General features: G+C 43.0%; 1 protein-coding gene across 1 annotated transcript in view; it reads left to right on the forward strand.

The window, feature by feature from the left end:
- The first annotated feature begins 2,542 nt into the window (after positions 1–2,542).
- LOC126163068 (zinc finger protein ZIC 1-like) overlaps positions 2,543–15,099 on the forward strand; it is a 262,917-nt gene continuing 250,360 nt past the window's right edge. The window contains exon 1 of the mRNA XM_049919974.1: positions 2,543–3,932. Within this exon, the coding sequence (XP_049775931.1) occupies positions 2,903–3,932 (1,030 nt within the window). The 5' untranslated portion in view covers positions 2,543–2,902. The remainder of the gene's footprint in view (positions 3,933–15,099) is intronic.

A 15,099-nucleotide genomic window follows, 5' to 3' on the forward strand; every position in this document is an offset into this window, starting at 1 on the left:
GCTGTTCACTGAGGCTAAGCGGGTGTACACGCGATTGTTCCGTCGACGAAACTGAGTCGAAATCAGTCAACATCGATATTTTTGTCTCGCTTAGTGCGCGAACGGAACAGGACTTCATTCACTGCACAGTGACTTGCATGGTGTGTATGTAGATATAGATTTCAGCTCGGGTAAATCTCTACTTGCAAGGGTGCGCATACAGTCCATTATTAATCGTAGTGAGTTCCTGACAGACGTCCGTGCCTGTGTTGCCTACATACGTTATGCCCTAACAAATGACTAAAATAGAAGCGCTCGTCTGTGCCCAACTTTAGGTACAGTAGAAGGAAAGAAGAGGAGATACAGCGTTAATCCCAAAGTCGGTGACGGATCTTCTAAATGTAAAAATCCCTCAAGTTCCATCTGGATGTGGAAAATACACAGGAAAAAGTGTTTCTTCTTTCACGAAATTAGCCACCAGAGTTTCAGTGAATACTGTCAGTACCTGATCCATGCACATATCACCTTGAGAAAAATAAAGTCAGTGTTACTTTGACGTAAGTGAAATACATTTACAGTTATTTTAATAGCGTTTCATATGAACTGAACACATTACAAATCGTGTAAATCAAGAGTAACACTTTTTGCTGTAGCTTTTACCTTCGAAGAGAGGTCGCCCACCGAATACCTGGAGTAGAACCATAAAGAACGATGTGCAAGCGGTGGGACGACACCCTTAGATGACACAGTACGTTTAGAATGGCGTAACAAGATTTGGAGGGCTGGTCCCAAGTGGCATGGGAAATTAGGCAATGAACAAGAGGAAAATGTTTTGCTTCAGACATTCAGTATCGTGCTGCCAAATACAGCTTCCGAGCATTCCTTTTTGATAATTTTTTTTTCTTGTATCTGACATCGTAACGCTGTTTTGTTGGCTTTATGCTTATCGCAGGCATCTCATCTATTCTTTCAGTAGAAACCACAAATGGGTGCTGAGAGTTTCCATCACCTTTGAGACCGTTAACAAATAATGCTACCTTTCGTTCTGATTGTTAAAATGCGCCTGAACGATCAGAGAAGTGTGGCTCAAATGGTTCAAATGGCTCTGAGCACTATGGGACTCAACTGCTGTGGTCATAAGTCCCCTAGAACTTAGAACTACTTAAACCTAACTAACCTAAGGACATCACACACATCCATGCCCGAGGCAGGATTCGAACCTGCGACCGTAGCGGTCGTGCGGTTCCAGGCTGTAGCGCCTTTAACCGCTCGGCCACTCCGGCCGGCTCAGAGAAGTGTAGCGCGCCCCACATGTATAAGGTTATCTGTCGATAGTTCCATAAATATTAGTGCATTTAGTATTTTCACTAACACTGTCACAGAAAACGTTTTATATAGTTAGCCGACTTCGGGATGGGCTCCAAGTTATGATTTGTCAACCGGTTAACAGCTAAGACGTTTATCTGACTATGTCAATGAAAGTATTGAATGTACAAACAAAAAGTCAGCCGCTGTCTTCCGAGATTTCGTTTATTCCACAAAGCGATAAGTGAGCTTTTACTACATTTTGTGGGGCGACACCCATTTCTGTCGATAAACTGTCATATGGAGTGTAGATGCACCGTCAATAGTGTCCAGCTACATTTCACGTAAAACGAAGCAGTTGTTCGAGTAAAGGTTGCCCGCATGCACAATGTCTAAAGCCCTTACATACTACAAAATATATTTGTCACATATCATTTATGAAATGTTTCACGCTTTACTTATGTCATTTACAATAGTTAGTGCGTGGTCGTAGTTTTTTTATAAACGGTATGTCAAAGGATTTTGACAGTGTAATGCGAGCCAAGGCCACGTGTCGGTGGGTTTAGTCTGCAAACTTTGACATGCAAGTTGTCTGTGTGGCGTGAAATCGGTATGGCGGGTGTCGTTTATATATTTACTTGTGGGGCTTGGCAACAGTTTATAACCCTAATGATTAATCAAAGCCTTCTCAGCTGTATAATTACACAGTTTATTGACCAGTTCTTAAACCATATTCAGACTGCCAAGAAGTCGTGGAAACCTGAAGTTGTTCTACGAAGAGACTCGCCCAAATGCGGAATAATACAGTTGAGATGCTTTTTATTGATCATTAATATTAATGTCAGTCAGATGTGGTGCTCAACATGATGAAGACCGGTAACAGTTCGCCGTAAATATTGTACTTGATGTTAACGTAAATTCATGGGACCTGCAGGGCTGTGCGGAAGCGGGACGCTGCAAACTTGCTGGACCGCGCGCGCTGCGCTGCGAGCGTACGCACGACTCCCCTCGGAGCTGCCGCCTCACTGTCTGTAGCGACGCGATAGACACGTTTCGGGGGCGTGCCGCCGCGGACGCGATTGGCTGGCGGCGGCGGCAGTGTCCAATGGGAGCGGGCCCCTGCGGCGCGACGATAGGCGGGAGCCGTGGGTCCGACCTCCAGGGGGGCCGGCCCGACGAATGGGAAGGGGAGGGGCCCCCGCGGGCGCCCGAGGCGGGGGGCTCGGCCGAGAGGGCGCGCCAGTTCCGCTGCAAGCACGGGCCGAGCTACACCGCGTCCCGGCGTCGCGTCCGGCCTCTCTCTGTCTCTACCTGCAGACGCGTCTCCAGCTGCTCCCCCCTCCACGCGGCGGATGCGCGCCGGCCGGCTGTGCGCTCCACTGAACTCGTTAGTTCGCTCGAACGACTGCTCGATTACTCCCGATAACTTCCGGGCCCGCGGCTAGGAACAGTATGGGCTGGGTGCGTGTCGCCGTGCCCGCCGGCGGTCCGGACTACGAGGCTAGTTGTCGCAGATGACGCGCTCGACGCTCCGGAATATGTGACAGTGGGCAGCACCGGTGGCGTGTGGAGGACTAGCTGAGGCGAGAGTGTCTGCGAGGGGGAGACCCGAGTTACCATGTTGAGTCCGTTCGTGGACCCGAGTCACCACCACCACCTGGCAGCCATGGGCATCAAGATGAGTCCTCCGTCGTCGGCGCTGGTGCACCAGGGCGGCGCCGGCGGCACCGCGGACCACTACCAGGCGTCGTCCGCCTCCGGGGGCGGAAGCGGAGTGTACGGTGGCGCGGGGGCGGCGGGGGGCGGCAGCGCCGTGTCGGCCGCCGCGACGGCGGGCTACGCAGCGCGCGACTTCCTACTGCGGCGCGACCACCACTCGCAGGAGTTTTCCGCCTCCGGGGCCGGCGTCGCCGCGGCCTCCGGGGGCGGCGGCGAGTCCGGCGCGGGGGCGGCGGCGGTTCTGTTCCCGGCGGCGGCGGCGGCGGCCGCGCTGCACCACGAGGCGGCGGGCCACGTGCTGCCGCACGCGCACCACCACCAGCACCACCACCACGCGCTGGCGTCGCACCACGCGGCCGCCGCGCTCAACCACCAGATGCGGCTCGGCATGGACGTGTACGCGGCGCGCGCCGGCGTGGGCGTCGAGCACGGCCACCACGCCGCCTACCACCACGCGCACCACCCGCACCACCCGCACGCGCACCACGGGCTGGCGCAGCACTCGTACCCGCACCACGTGGCGGCCGCGGCCATGCACCACCACCACCAGCAGCAGCAGGCGGCGGCCGCGGCGGCGCACCACGGCGCCTTCTTCCGCTTCCGCCAGCCCGTCAAGCAGGAGATGTCGTGCATGTGGGTCGAGCCCGAGCAGCCGCCGCCGCGCAAGACGTGCGCCAAGGCGTTCACGACCATGCACGAGATCGTGACGCACCTAACGGTGGAGCACGTGGGCGGGCCCGAGTGCACCACGCACGCCTGCTTCTGGCAGGGCTGCCCGCGCAACGGCCGCCCCTTCAAGGCCAAGTACAAGCTCGTCAACCACATCCGCGTGCACACGGGCGAGAAGCCCTTCCCCTGCCCCTTCCCCGGCTGCGGGAAGGTGTTCGCGCGCTCCGAGAACCTCAAGATCCACAAGAGGACGCACACCGGTGAGTCCCGGCTCAGCGCCGCGCCTGTCACTCTACATCTTGTGTGCTATGCCAGCAGTAACCGGCCCCGGATTTATTTCGTGCTCTAAAACCACACGTGTTTCCACAAGAAGTTGCGGTTCTGTGTTCCGCCTGCTTACGTTTATGTAAACGGTTATTGGGTTATCACTGCCTGTCAGCAAATGATAAATGCCGAACCGTTGCGGTGTTGAACAGCACCAACCCATTGTGCCACTGAAGATGCCGCAATAAATTAAGACGAAACTCGTCTTGATCCAGTCGTAGATAGATAATCTTCGCAGGCTTCGTTACTGTTGGTACCAAGTGAGGATTGACAAACCGACAACATTAAGGTTCTTTTTATGTATTTTTGTCGCCCAGATTATTTCCTTCCATTCGCACCATCGCCAGTATGCCTGTATTCGATTGTAATCTTAGTTACTGGTTGGTCAATGAACGTCCTAAAAAGCCTAATCAAGTATTACTAAAATTTTTAATAAACTGAGTATCGCTAACGACGGTATGAATTTCCTGAAACATGTTTGGGCGGGAAAGGTAATGTAAGAATAATGTTTTTTCCCACGAATCTCAAAGCCTAATAGGCTATTGTCGCGTTGCTCTCTCATAGGACGTTTACGATTTGGTGTGTAAGCTACCATTATCAGGACGTACACTGGAATAACTCTATCCTTTTCCAATGCGAAATTTTTAAGCCCAATCGTAACTTGTTACCAGCATCAGCCGATATACTCAAATGAATGTAACCAGTCAGTTTATTTGACGATTCCACGAACGGTTTGGGTCACTAAATCCGTATCGTCAGGTCTACTACTTTACAAAGGTTACGAAAAAATTTTATTTTGTATGTACGATTTTGTGGGGTACATTTTGCGCGTTCTTTCAAGGGCAGATTATGTGCACATATTACTAACTTAGCTGAAAACTGTCTTGTTCTTTGTACCGTGTCGTGTGAGAAACTTTTTGAACAAGTTATTTACTTTAATGCTGTGTGAGTACCTAAAGTCTTCACCTATTTTTCTCAATCCATTTGAGTCCACAGAGTTTACTCTCGTTAAAATCTATGTTATTATATTCATGTCCCATCAGTATGTATTTTATCAGCAATTATATAAAGGACTGGAAGAACGGAAGCACCTCTGTCATATTAGTTAACGTTACCCGTATTTATTTTGTTGCGTTGAATGTGAAAAATAAAAACACGAAACAAAAAACGGAAACTTAAGCTGCAAAAATAAAACCTATTTATTATACAAAATTACCTACTGCGCCAGCCAGCCACGTTTTTTCATGCGTAGCACGTCTCAAGAATTTGTTCACGTTTTCGAGTACTGTGGGAATTCAAGAGTTTTCTTTTGAAAAAGCCTGTGTGCTGTTCTGTAAACTCACATAGCATCAGAAAATGTAAATCATTTCTCAAAATGCGTTGTGATAAAAATGAAAAAAAGTAACTGCTGCAGTGTATTACTTACACCACTAGTGAGACAGTTGCGGACTTTCCAGTAACATTGTGTATGACCTATGAAACTAGGTTACAACTCGTTCATCGTCTTTATATAAAATCAGGAACATATGCGTTGCGTGTCACCGAATTATGGAAATTAAAATGCGAGACATTTCTATCCGTTTTGTTCCGGTGCCCCATCCTGCCCATTCTGCAGATCGGTGAAGTAAAACGGCCAGATAAAGAAGGTTGTCGTAGACGACCAGATAGAGAAATTTCGACGTCTGTTGCTGCGTCGAAAGTTAGTTTTATACAGAAGCTGAGAGATGGAAACTTAATGAGACACGATCGATTGTATCTGAGGCGCGTATCTTGGAATCTATGAGGGCAGTACATGGGATAAATTACGAGCTGCCTGTTCCCACTCATCACTGACAAGTATTAACTTATTCTGCTGAAGCAGGTGCACAAGGAGGTCTGTGGCAGCGCGCCACTGCGGCCATAAAACACTCTCAGAATAAATTACTCTGATGTAGGCCTATTTGTCATTTGTACTAGCATACGAGTATCCTTTTAATTGCTTTGCTTAAGATGACGACCGCTTGACAGAAAACTCATTGGGTTGTTCATATATTATTCTTACGTGACAGAATTCCACGCAATTCGTGGATTACTTCAGGAAATTGCTTAACCGCCGGCACATCAAATTAATCGCAAGTTTAGGGCTGGTAGTAAATTAATTGGAAAGCTACCCCACATTCTCGTGGGAAATCAAAATGTCCTTTTCGATTGCATCACCACTTTCAGTCAACTTCTACTTGATAAATAATATATATTTGTTATATTTCTAAATGACACTGGTGTGGTCCATCAACAGATATAGTTTCGCTCTGTCACTTGCGCAATTCTCGTTCTTAGAGAGTTATTTTAATCGTTGGTGACACATTTCTGAATAGGCGGAATTTGGGAAATGTAACTATGTCTGTTTAAAAGCGTTTTCCAACTAAAAATACCCAGCATATTCACGCTGATATAAATACCGTGTCTTTTTCCCGACAATGACTGACAGAATAATAATGTTACTAACAAGGAAAATAAATTCCCCATATGTAGCTAATTTCTTCTGTATTTGGTGCAGTTTACATAGAGAGGTACAGAAATTATTACGGTCTTACATAACTACGATGAATTTCAAAATCGTAAAATTCTGCATCTGACAGTAACTGGCCCGTAGACTTGAAGCGTCTGTTCACGCTCTAAACGTAATGTTATTGTGCCTAACCTTTCGTATATTGATACTCCAAAATTTATCTTGCGGGGAAATTTCAGACAAAGCACTCACTGTACGGTATACATTTGTTTGTATTCATATCGTACGTTTTTTTTACTATCTACGCTAAGAATATTAGATTAGTTGCTCGGATAGATCATGAATTGCATTAGGGAGAAAAGAAATCTAAGGAAATCTTTACTAAAAAAAGGAATCTACTGATATAAAATTCTGAGGCATCTACGAATTATCAGTTTATCAGAAGTGAAGAGATTTGATTGCATCATACCAGTCTTGTGACTGAAGACCACAACAACAACAACAACAACAATAATAATAAAAGAAAAAGTCTGCAAAATTATACAAACGACACATACAGTAATTTGGACAGATTTTTTGTGTATGCAAATCTCCGAATAAACAGAAAATAAATTGGTTCACGCTTTGAATATTCGCGTAAAAATGAAGACACATTTATTACTGTGCTACAATATTCCTTTTTGTTTTGTTTAGGGTAGTGAATAGGGAAAGGTGTACAGGTGAAACAGTCAGTATTGAGGTTCACTTTACTAGTAGTACCTAGAACGTTGTTGGTAATAAATGTTAACCTTGAGTCATTAGCAAAACATTATTTTTTATTATTCTGGTTGTAATAATTCGTTCCTTAGGAGCACGGATGCATGAGCTACATACTGTATGTATTAGGCTATATTCCTGTTACGACACAGAACGATTTTTTATATTTATGAGTGAATTTAAAGGCATCGGATAGTTGAAAATGAAATTATGTATTTTCTTTTATATGTGTTGAACACAGCTTTTCTTGTTGCTGTAGGTGAGAATGAAATTCCTGTCTGTTGTTTGCTGCGTGTTACACCGGGGTATTCTTGTTGTTGTTTGTCAGTTTATTCTGGTACCACTGACATGCATCGTGAGCTGTGTGTGTATTACAGAAATTCATGAATTATTTAGACAAGTCCTTAATTCACTCAGAGATATTGCCTGCGCATGGGCATGCCGCCCGTGTCGGTAATCTGCAGAGTTTGTTGCTCCTGTCCGTGTATTCAGATAACGAAACGACTTCCGTCCGTTTCCACGGCGAAGCTCGTTGCAGCAGCGGATGTCTGCAATTTGCATTGAACAGACGCGGCAGCGAAAATTGCAGATGCGACTTCCCTCGCCCTTGATAGGAATATTTTGACATTTATTAGCTTCGTAGTCCGCCATCCCTTGTCCTTGTTCGTGCAGTGTTTCACGGAATGCCGCAAATTTTAAGAGGCCCGTCCAAGATGCTTAAATCTACATGTTTAAACGCGTTTCTGTAATGGAATTACGTCCTGTTTCTTCCAGTTAAGTTACAGTTGGGTTGAAACTGTAATTTCCACGATAATTTGTCGACATCTCCGTTTACATGAATGTTGCACCTTTTTCAGTTATCGTAAACAGCTGTCACGCCCTTAGATTTTATTTATAGCCCCTTGCTGATATTTTGATGTAATACTCGTGGAACCAGATGTAAAATGTCAGTATTCATCCTCGCGAGAAAAAAAAACTTTCGGTAATGAATAATTCTAGAGTATAGGCATTATGAATAGTATCATATACATTTGTCAAACATTTCTACGGCAAATATTCGTGGTACTGCGAAGAAATAGCGAAAGTAGGTGAGTAAAAGCGTTTAATTTTTGACACTGAGCTAAAGTATGTGTTCCTTTATGGGGATCATAATGAGATCTAATTATCAGCGCATATAATACTGATCGAAATTGATCATCTTGAGTTGTTACTACGTTGAACTGCATTTTTTCTCTTGCACAAGTAACGTCGTTTCCATACAAATGTTTCACAGGAGATATGCTACGGAGTCTATCGCGGTACATTCATTGCAACAGCTGGCAGTACCTCTGTCGATATAAGTAGTCACTGTAATTATTCTATAATAATTATTGAATTACTAATGTGTTCCCGGTGTATTATGTATTCGTCAGATAACAAAGCTACTCAGTTCTTGATTAACGATTATTTTTTCCAAGTATTAAAAACAAACGAACAGTTCGGGTAATATTGCTGTTGTCTTTTATAGATCCACAATTTGTAAATTTTTGGTAAAGATCACCTTGATATTTGCTGAAAAATGATCTGGCAAATTACGAGTATAGTTTTCAGTTTGTCACTATGTAAGATAACACAGTTGATTGTGTGATCGGCTGGTGCACGTCCCCATTTATAAGTAAAATGATTCGTCAATATACGGGTCATACCCGTCCATCCCTTTAAATTAAAATCAGAGTGCTTTGTTTGTCATTTATAATAATAATCACCCAGTCATGGACGTTTCATGACAAGATGGGAAGAGGGTGGCATATTTTCAACAGTTTTGTAGGAACATAAATACGCGTATTCGTTGCGTGGTTATTTTGTAGTGAGCGAGTACACTACAAGAAAGACTGGTTTCGTTCTACAGCTTGTAGCCCTATCTCTGAGCCTGTCTGCTGCACTCAGGAATGCATTACATCCTCCTTGCACAGACAGTTTGGTCGTTAGCGTAATGTTATCTCGAGGAAAGCGTCTTCTAAGATTAGAATAACTCTTCTTTTTTTAGATTGACACGCTACAAAAGTCGTATTCCCTGAGATAACGCAATGTTAAAACAGCGATTATTGACACACCTGTACAGAACTGAACAAGGCTTGTCTTCAATTGTTCGTGCGTTTAGCATAAAATGTTTGTCATTATCTGGAAGAAACAGCAAACGTGCTGATACGGAAACGGGAACTGAACATTATTAGACTCAAACAGTCCACGACACGTTCATGCTTGAAGGAAGTGCTTCAACAATGTTAACTTTCAATGTATGGAGATGAGTAAACATTTGATTCACGAAATGTTTAAAAAGCATTACAGAGTCTCATTTGGAATACCGCAGAAGCGTTATGTTTAATAATTAAAAAGAAAATTTATATAATGCATAATGTTGCTTTACCACCGGCCTAGTTCATAAGCGTGTCCCAAAATAGCTTCACCCAGCTCGTCAAGGAATGCTTCTAGGTAACCACTCAAAGTAAAAGACAAAGATCCTTTGAGAACTGGGAGTTTTAGTACTCACACTGATTAGTTTGTAGTTAAACTTATCTAATATCTTGAGTTAGACGTCCTTCTCAACTGTAATCGAACTTTACTTTCAAATTGACGAGTGGGACGCTATCCGTTGCGAGTAATGACTGCAACAATCAGCGAAAGGTCAGTGTTTCTGGGGTAATTCTAATATTAACTGACATGGTGTAACATCTAAATAATTTATAACTTGTACCGACTTTTTTTAATATTTCGCCATTTCCATTATTGTGAAACACATTCCTAATCCATCACAAGACTTCTTTCATTATACGTTTCTATGTTCACAGTGCATTCTTGCACATTTTCGCTTTATGCTCTTACCCGAACATTCTAGTATTTCATCAGATGGTGACGACATTTCTGCTGCTAGACACACAATGTAAGAAAGAACCGTACTGTTTGCCAACAGCAGCAATTGTAATTCTAGGTTCATTTGTTCTGTACACGATTAAAGCTCAGAGGCTTTCCTCAAATCCATTTTTGCCCTAAAATATTTCCTTTTTGTACGTCAATAGTTGCGTTTTCATGTTATCATTTTCACTGTTATCGACACAAATATCAGGATAGTGCGGTAGGACTGCTGTCATACTCTTTTCGTTCACGTTTCATCCTTTACAGCAAGGTATAATTCCGTAGACTTAACAAAATAAAATTTCTACCAACGAAGAATTTCCGTAGTCCCTGTTCCATGTGTTAGTTTTGCCCATTTCCTCCTCAGCTTCAGAAATGTCTACGATACCCATCACCCTCCCTGTTATCTTATTTGCTTACCCTTCTTGTTCTTGTGAGCACACATCTTTTCGTTGTCTGCTGGGAAGCTTTCAGTACATGGATGAGTCATGTGTTCACACACAATTTATCACAACTGTAGATCAGAAGTGGCAGCACATATTAGTTATAGACTCAGAAGCATTTGTAAATTAATTTTTAATAAGGTGATCGTTTCCCCAAACGAAATCTACTGTTGTGCTTCTGTTCATTTCTTTCAGTACCCATCAATATGAACTTTTTAGTCGCTTTAAGTACATGAACACATCATTAACGGTCGCCAGTGCCTCCCTTACAGGGCGATGGTTGGATATAATTCATTTCTAAATATACTCTCACACTTGCTCTATCAAATTCTTCAATTCTTCAACTTCTCCTAATCTAAAGGAAACAAGACGTCGTACACAAATTACGAATAAGATCTGTGGACGCAGATTCATTTTTCATACTAGTTCATTCTTTGTAAAACCTCTTCCAACGCAGCAGACTGCAGAAAACTGTGTTAGTGAAACGTCGTCATTACCTACAAATCCTTTATTCGACTGAATATGTGAAGTCGGTTATGGCACTGAGTGTGTCTCACTGAGAACTGGCTGTAGAATTCAGTGTAGATTCACTTAACTAAAAGTATTGTTGAAAGCCGATGATAATACGATTTCCAGGGATAGTCAATAGCACGCCCGAAAGTGTGTACCTCGCCTTTTATGAGCATCGTGTGGCACTGTTTGTAGATGAGAACAGGATTCCAACTTCTCTAACAAGTTAAAAATATTTTATAGATTGACGCTCTTAGAGAAGCCAGATGTAGTTTTCTTTTTCCTTGTGTGGAGTTAAATACTGGCGCTAAATCGCTCCAATTTGTTTGGTCTGCTGCTAATGGTCGCGTGGCGAGAAGATGTTTATCGTCAACGAAAAATTGTCTTCGCCGCCATTACGTTGGCACAGAGGTTGGGATGGTATTGTGGCATTAGCTGCCCAATGTATTTTAGTGTTTGCTAGGCTGATAACGTATCCGACGCGTGGGCATGTAGGTGGTAATTTTTACTGGGCCCAGTACGCGCGTGGAATAGGAAAGTAAATCGACAATACTGGTGCGATGCACTGTACAGCGGCTTGCGAAGTACGTTTCCTCGTGGACGTTTGTTTATTCATCGCGCATCACAACAGGTCCAGGCGCCACGGAGCCGCCCGTAGCGGAGCCGAGTTATGTGCACACCCACATATTCTATATTCGAAAAATGAATGTTAAATTGTATGTATTGTCAACATGTATGAAGGGTTCTTCCCGCTCCGCTCATGGACAGAGAGCTGAAGGAATGGCTGCGGAGTGCTTGTCTGCGAGCTGTTGTGTACGTCAAGTAACCAAGTAATCTGTGTGATCTCTAAGGAGTAGATACGTGGACGGCTAAGGAATATTCATTGTTGCCGCCAAGAAGGACGGGTTCTGGAAGTTTTACAGCCAGCTTGTCGCTAGATGTACGGCGTCTGTCCACCAGCTGGGAGTTTTCAACACTTTTGTTAAACTCTCGACTTTCAGACAAGACTGACCGTCGTACCGTCCTTCAATGTGTGCGCACGATGTCTCCTCTCAGTCCTACATCATATTCGTTCCATTCTTCAGTTACTGATTCTGTATCCTGTTTAAATGTTCAAATGTGTGTGAAATCTTATGGGACTTAACTGCTAAGGTCATCAGTCCCTAAGCTTACACACTACTTAACCTAAATTATCCTAAGGACAAACACACACACCCATGCCCGAGGGAGGACTCGAACCTCCGCCGGGACCAGCCGCACTGTCCATAACTGCAGCGCCTGAGACCGCTCGGCTAATCCCGCGCGGCCGTCTGGTTTCTGTGCAAGTTTTAAATATCGTTTCGCTCCCTATATATACCCCTGCTACCTTCAGAATTTCAAAGGGTATATTCCATCAACACTGTCTAAAACATTACTGAATCTATAAAAGCAATAAATGAAGGTTTGCCTTTCCTTAACTTGTTTTTTAAGATAAGTCGCAGGGTCAGCATTGCCTCGCGTGTTCCTTCACCCAAAGTGATCTTCGCCGAAGTCTGCTTCAACCAGTGTCTCCATTCTTCGTGTTAGCTTTTTGCAACCATGTCTTATTAAACTGATTGTTTTCACACTTGTCAGCAACTGCTCTTATTACACTGTGAAATATCTTTCACTAATACATCGTCAAATATTTTGCGAAACGTGTTTTATAAAAGATCTTTGAGAAGGTTGTTTTACAGTGCAGTACGGATCTAAATGCAAAATAGTTTCGAATGTTAAGCTGTGATGTCGACCTTCTAACAGCAGAAGAAATATCACAATTTATAACGACGTGAGTTTTATTTTAATGTAACATCGTACAACGCACTTCAAACAAATTAAAATTAATTGTTTGGTGAAAGCTTCGATTCGTAATGCAGAGATATGTGGATCTGAACATCTTTCTTTTTCCCTCCGCAAGAAATCTGTCACGTGTCGGAATCACAGTAATCACGATTATTCAGTGAGGAATTGAAACATGGCATTCAGCGAAGCGTTCCGTGCATAAAATTTAAGCGCTCACAAGGAAGCGTGTGGGAAGCTTAAGAGACTTGCTAACGTTTTAATTCGCTTCAGTTCTTGTGCACATATGCTTATGTGTGAACTAATCACATTCGCTAGAGTTCTTCCAGATGCAGATACGTTACTTTAAATAAAATTAAGTAAGGAGAGAATAGTAACAACTAGCAATCATCTACTGAGAACCGATATTCAACAGACAAAAGCAAATTTTTGAACTTTCTCTTAAATTTGTGCTTTGTTACTGTGTTAGTGCACAGTAGGGACAAAGTTGTACGGCAGGAATGTTTCGTTTTCTGGGTAAACTATCATTCCGTATATTTGTCACGATTATAGTAAGCTGTGCTAGAATTTTTCCAACGGTCCAACACGGTAGGTGTTTTGGAGGGTCGCGGTCATGAACTAAACGTAGTATTATGTGTGGGCCACTTTCCAGTACCCGATCTACGTCTGGTCATGTCAATTAATGTACACCATACATTAAATAATACTGGACTTCGTCTTCTGGTGACAACAGTTTCTCTTTTAAATTGCCATGTATTTAATGGTCGGTACTGCGTATCCAAGAGTTTACGGCTAAATATTATTTCCTTAAAAAATATGTCTCCCTTAGAAAGACGGTGTAGGAGAAATACGGTAAAGAGTACGCATTTAGTATTTAACCTCTCATATGCAGTAGATGAGAAGGTTAAAACAAACATATATTATACCAAACTATTGCTGGTATGTTTAGGAACAACATGTATCAGTTACAGCTGCCAATCCTTTAGCACGATCCTTAATTGTGAATATATTATGCAAGATTCTTTACGTTGATGTGGATTTACGTTTATTGTGACCCGCAAATACTACTGCAATTTATTTATTTGAGTAACTTGATAAAACATGTCGTCAGATCGAGATTAACGTCCGTTTTTGGCTTATAGACTATGAAGTGTAACCATTTGTCGGATTGGTACATGCCCGCAAAAATTTCTGATAAAATACGCAGTTTGAAGTTATTTTTCTATCGAGTCTCTTTACCACTTCTGCATTCTTTCAAGAATAAACGAACTTATCGTAAACGCTGGAAAAATATCTATTGGGTAGTCAGAATTCTTTTTTACGCAGATTTGGCCAAAAGATTCTGTGCAGATTATCCCTCTCGGCAGGTTTTTAGGGCTAAATAATACCACAGATGCATCGCTAACATATCAAGTAATAATTAGAGCAACATGATATACCTCGATTTCCACCAAAAAACGAATGTATACTAAGAGAATTACATTCCCTTACTGGGTGAGTATGTTTTGGGAACAGACATTTTTCTGTAAGAACACTGTCTCTAAATTATTGTAGTTGCATACCTTACGATTTGACCCGCTTTAAAGGACGGTATTGTACACCAGGCTGATGACTTGCCAGTGCGAAGTGTTAACATCGGCAAAGTCTTAAAACGTAAGGTTTGTGTTGCAGCTTTATTGGATTCCAAACACCGCCGAATTTTACTCACTGAATCAGTTCTGATTTTATTTTGTTCCTTGAATAGATTTGCAACATTACCTGACGGAGCAAGAAATACGCCGTGGGCTGCAAAGAGATTCTGGAAGGCACAGAGAATGTGGAGAAATATTGGTGCATAAGGGACACTAATTTTATCACATCACCATGTTTCTTCATTAAATTCGGAAAATATGCCCCAAAAAAACCTTATTGTCAACTAGTGATGGGTTAGACGAAGTACTGCGTCATCAGAGACTCACGTAACTTGCTTGCTGACACTATGTTTTTATCTTCAAAATTATTTTCGGATACTGGTCGTGTCCCTAAGGTTAACACGTTTCTTTTATATCATTTATTGAATTATGTTAGTGCCATAGTTAGGAAGTTCTCATTAGCAAAAAATTAAAAAACCGTAATAGGCAGCTGGTGTTCTTCCTTGTGCACTGAAAAAAAATATGTATACATTCGCCTAAATTTTGCTAGACACGTTCAGTGGTC

The sequence above is a fragment of the Schistocerca cancellata genome, chromosome 2, assembly GCF_023864275.1.
Source record: "Schistocerca cancellata isolate TAMUIC-IGC-003103 chromosome 2, iqSchCanc2.1, whole genome shotgun sequence".
Classification (NCBI taxonomy): Eukaryota; Metazoa; Arthropoda; class Insecta; order Orthoptera; family Acrididae; genus Schistocerca; species Schistocerca cancellata.